We start from the raw sequence: 5,000 nt of genomic DNA, 5'->3' as shown, positions 1-5,000 counted from the left end.
GCATGTGTTGCAATGTTAAGATTCCATCATTGATATATAAACTATCAGACTGCGTGGTCGGTAGTAGTGGCTTTCAGTAGGCCTTTAAAACATGCCTCGCCGAAGGTGATTAAAGTATTACCACCTTTGCTTCCAACTTAGCTAAACAGTTAAATAACAAGCAGTCATATTGACAGGTAATAAAGTCAACTAGCTCCTCCCATAAAGATAAGTAGACCCGCACACAGCTGCTTGGCTTAATGCCAAATATTAGCGGAGTTAAAACAGCCCACGTAGCGCAAACTAATGCAAATGTAATAACTGAATTTTCCAACAAATCGCGACAATTTATGTTTCATCACTAACAATGTGTTTTGCCTGCGACATGTCTTTTCTGTAGTTTCAGCTATAGTATTGTTTTTAGTATTTATTAATGATTGTATTTGTCTTAAAGCACAGACCAATAGTGGGAACCATAAATCATGAAGCATAATGTCAATAAAGCTTTCCATTATAGTCTAACCTAATCCTAGCCTATGGCAGGCTATATGTAATATCCATCCATCCATCCATCCATCCATCTTCTTCCATTTATCCGAAGTTGGGTCGTGTGTGTGTGTGTGTGTGTGTGTGTGTGTGTGTGTGTGTGTGTGTGTGTGTGTGTGTGTGTGTGTGTGTGTGTGTGTGTGTGTGTGTGTGTGTGTGTGTGTGTGTGTGTGTGTGTGTGTGTGTGTGTGTGTGTGTGTGTGTGTGTGTGTGTGTGTGTGTGTGTGTGTGTGTGTGTATGTATGTGTGTATGTGTGTATGTGTGTGTATACAGTCGTGGTCAAAAGTTTACATACACTTGTAAAGAACATAATGTCATGGCTGTCTTGAGTTCCCAATCATTTCTACAACTCTTATTTTTTTGTGATAGAGTGATTGGAGCACATACTTGTTGGTCACAAAAAAAATTCATGAAGTTTGCTTCTTTGATGAATGTATTATGGGTCTACTGAAAATGTGACCAAATCTGCTGGGTCAAAAGTAGGGCTGCAACAACTAATCGATTAAATCGATTAAAATTGATTATTAAAATAGTTGACGATTAATTTAGTCATAGATTTGTTGTGCTATGCGCATGCGCAGAGGCTACTTTTTCATTTTAATTGTAATTGTTTTTAATTTTTTTATTATTATTATTTTTATTTTTTTTATAAACCTTTGTTTTTAAACTGCAACATTAACAAACAGCTGAGAAACAATAATCAAAATAAGTATGGTGCCAGTATGCTGTTTTTTTTTCAATAAAATACTGGAAAGGATAGAAATGTAGTTTGTCTCTTTTATCCGATTATTAATCGATTAATCGAAGTAATAATCGACATATTAATCGATTATCAAATTAGTTGTTAGTTGCAGCCCTAGTCAAAAGTATACATACAGCAATGCTATAATATTTGGTTACATGTCCCTTGGCAAGTTTCACTGCGATAAGGCGCTTTTGGTAATTTGGTCATTTTTGACCACTCCTCTTGACAAAATTGGTGCAGTTCGGCTAAATGTGTTGGTTTTCTGACATGGACTTGTTTCTTCAGCATTGTCCACACGTTTAAGTCAGGACTTTTGGGAAGGCCATTCTAAAACCTTAATTCTAGCCTGATTTAGCCATTCCTTTACCCCTTTTGACGTGTGTTTGGGGTCATTGTCCTGTTGGAACACCCAACTGCGCCCAAGACCCCTGATGATTTTCGGGTGTCTTGAAGAATTTGGAAGCAATCCTCCTTTTTTCATTGTCCCATTTACTCTCTGTAAAGCACCAGTTCCATTGGCAGCAAAACAGGCCCAGAGCATAATACTACCACCACCATGCTTGACGGTAGGCATGGTGTTCCTGGGATTAAAAGCCTTGCCTTTTCTCCTCCAAACATATTGCTGGTTATTGTGGCCAAACAGCTCAATTTCTGTTTCATCTGACCACAGAACTTTCCTCCAGAAGGTCTTATCTTTGTCCATGTGATGTCAGATGAAACAAAAATTGAGCCACAATTAAGTAAACTGCTCGCATGGCTCCAAAAATGGCTCCATCCAAGACTGATGTTGTTTTCTCGACTCGCTCTTCCTTACGTGCCCTTGATTCTTGTGCCATCTCATTTCTTCCAGACCATCATGGAGCAGTTCAACCCCTGCTTACGGAACTTTGTTGCCATGGGAAAGAACTACGAGAAGGCCCTTGCCAGTAAGTCCTTTCATTATGCTTCCCCCTCTTTGCTTGTTCCTTCAGCTCCCAGGCAGACTGCCAATCCATCGTTCCTCTCCCCGTCTATCCACCTATGTTCTCCCTTTTTGTCTGTCTATAAAAGGACAATGTTTATCCTCCCGCCTTGTCATGGGGCGCGCCGCTTTTTTATCCGGCCGTGGAGGCGTATTAAGAGCAAAACAACGGGCCTCTAATGTGAGGTGATGATGGTTCACTGTGGGCAGACAAATTAATGAACGGACGCGTGGTTGCGAGATCGTCTGTTGGTAATTTGAAGACTGTGATTTATCGAAACTCGCCACCCCCCCCGAATGATATAAAAATTAACACGAGGCGGATCCCCCCCACTCAGTCCAACGAGTCATATGTTTCATTCCCCGTCCTTGACACGTGTGCTAAGTAATCCAAGACCCAGTGGGAGGATGGACACAGACTCCCTGAGCCATTAAATACCCACTTTGCAAGATTTGCTCGACCCTCATGGGCGACTAAGAGGCTCTGATTTGCGGGGGAAGAATGAGAGGGGCCACTTGTTGCCCATATGGTGCGACAATTGGAAGTTTTTTTTTGGCACACATTCCAAGTTCCAATTGATATTGTGAATCTGATCCAAGTAGGGTTGTACGGTATACCGGTATTAGTATAGCACCGCGATACTAATGAATCATATTTGGGACCATACCGCCTATGAAAAGTACCGCAGGAGCATGTTCGGCAGGGCACGATCACAGAGTACTTACAAGCAGACACGGTGTGTAGACAGAAAAGGGAGAACGGACGCATTTTGGGCTTAAAAACTAACGATAAAGGTGAAGTTATAACACTGAAACGCCCTCAGGAAGAAGTGCTTTAAGACATGGCTACCATCCGCAGGCTACATACAATGTTTTCAGTGTTTCCCATAAACTGCCAAGATACCTGTGGCGGTGGGGGCGTGGCTATGGGCGTGGTCACCATGACATCATCGAGTAATTTGCATAACTTACTACAATGATATGATTGTCTCTAAAAAGGCTGAACAAATGTATACTTACTAATTAATAACAGTTTTGTTTTAAACGTCCATCCATCCATCCATCCATTTTACAATATAATTACAACACTGTATGTACATATTTATATACGGATTTGAACAATAAGTTATTCACTGAAATATATTTATTAATTGTGGTTCTTACAAAAAATATATCTTATAAAATATAAAAGCTAAAATGTCTCTTAAAGCTCTGCCCCTTTAATTAGTGCATACTAAATAATTTAACTTTAGCCTACTACTACAACCATATTATTTACCAGCAACATAAAGTGAAACAGAGGCAGAGGTGTCCTGCCACAGTCAGTAACAAATCAACAGAAAACAGTAGTGGTCAAATACAAATAAGGCAACAAGAGAAGTATCCTACACTTCTCTTTTGTAAAGTAAATCTGAACAGCCTATATGGGCATCTACATCAACTATATGATTTGCCTGAGAAGCTGGACAGGACAAAAAAAAAAAAAAAAAGTTTTCATTTTTATTTTTTTATTTTTTAATTATTTGTTTTATTTGTGGCGGACGTAATTATTTCGTGGCGGGCCGCCACAAATAAATGAATGTGTGGGAAACACTGGTTTTAGCTACTTCTAAATCACTAATCTTCGCCTCCATGGCGACAAATAAAGTAAGTTTCTTGCAGGACGAGGAATAGCTGAACATGCTTCACTACACACCGTAGCTAACTGGCCTCAAAATGTAAACAAACGCCATTGGTGGATCTACACCTAACATCCGCTGTAATGATACCAAGTACAGGAGCGTATCTAGTCGATACTATGATTACGTTGATATTTTTTGGCATCACATCTTCTTTCGTTTTTTTTAAATGTATATTATGTTTATGAACTCAGGAAATATGTCCCTGGACACATGAGGACTTTGAATATGACCAATGTATGATCCTGTAACGACTTGGTATCGGATTGATGCCCAAATTTGTGGTATCATCCAAAACTAATGTAAAGCATCCAAACAACAGAAGAATAAGTGATTATTACATTTTAACAGAAGTGTAGATAGAACATGTTAAAAGAGAAAGTAAGCAGATATTAACAGTAAATGAACAATTCATTTCCTACCACTTGTCCTTAATATTTTTTACAAACTAATAGAATGGAAAATGACACAATATGTTACTGCATATGTCAGCAGACTAAATTAGGAGCCTTTGTTTGTTTACTTACTACTAAAAGACAAGTTGTCTTGTATGTTCACTATTTTATTTGAGGACAAACTTGCAATAATAAACATACAGTATGTTTAATGTACCCTAGATTTTTTGTTAAAATAAAGCCAATAATGCAATTTTTTTGTGGTCCTCTTTATTTAGAAAAGTACCGAAAAGTACAGGTACCAATATATTGGTATCGGGACAACACTAGATCCAAGTAATTGTTGTCTTGACTTGGAATCCACAGGTTATCTGTTTCCCTCTGTTGAGTACAATGTGATGGATCAAGTCAGGAAGGTGGGGCAGAAGGGGGTCCCTTCTGCCCCACCTTCCTCTAACTCAAAATCCAAATGATCCTCTCCATCTGTCTCCGTGAGCCGCTTCGCCACAAACTGCCTTACATGGCAATAAAGTAGTCATAAAGAGCCATCTTATAACCACTGTTACAACATTGTTGCTGGCGTGCTTTGCATTATGTTTGTTAATAATGTCGTCAAAGAGAGCTACTTTTCACTTTTTCATGCTCTCCAGATAATTATTCACATTGAAACATTATCTATATTGAGTTTTTATTT

At 38.9% G+C, this 5,000-nt stretch overlaps 1 protein-coding gene across 4 annotated transcripts in view; it reads left to right on the top strand.

Annotated features, from left to right (window-relative positions):
- Positions 1-5,000, top strand: part of baiap2a (BAR/IMD domain containing adaptor protein 2a) — a 200,062-nt gene that overhangs the window by 62,164 nt on the left and 132,898 nt on the right. For all 4 annotated transcript variants that reach the window (XM_062036479.1, XM_062036481.1, XM_062036478.1 and 1 more), the window contains exon 2: positions 2,122-2,197. In XM_062036479.1, coding sequence (XP_061892463.1) covers positions 2,122-2,197 — 76 coding nt within the window. The remainder of the gene's footprint in view (positions 1-2,121; positions 2,198-5,000) is intronic.

The sequence above is a fragment of the Entelurus aequoreus genome, linkage group LG25 (assembly GCF_033978785.1).
Source record: "Entelurus aequoreus isolate RoL-2023_Sb linkage group LG25, RoL_Eaeq_v1.1, whole genome shotgun sequence".
Classification (NCBI taxonomy): domain Eukaryota; kingdom Metazoa; phylum Chordata; class Actinopteri; order Syngnathiformes; family Syngnathidae; genus Entelurus; species Entelurus aequoreus.
The sequence above is the reverse complement of the archived record's forward strand: the minus strand, read 5'-3'. Positions and strand labels throughout refer to the sequence as shown.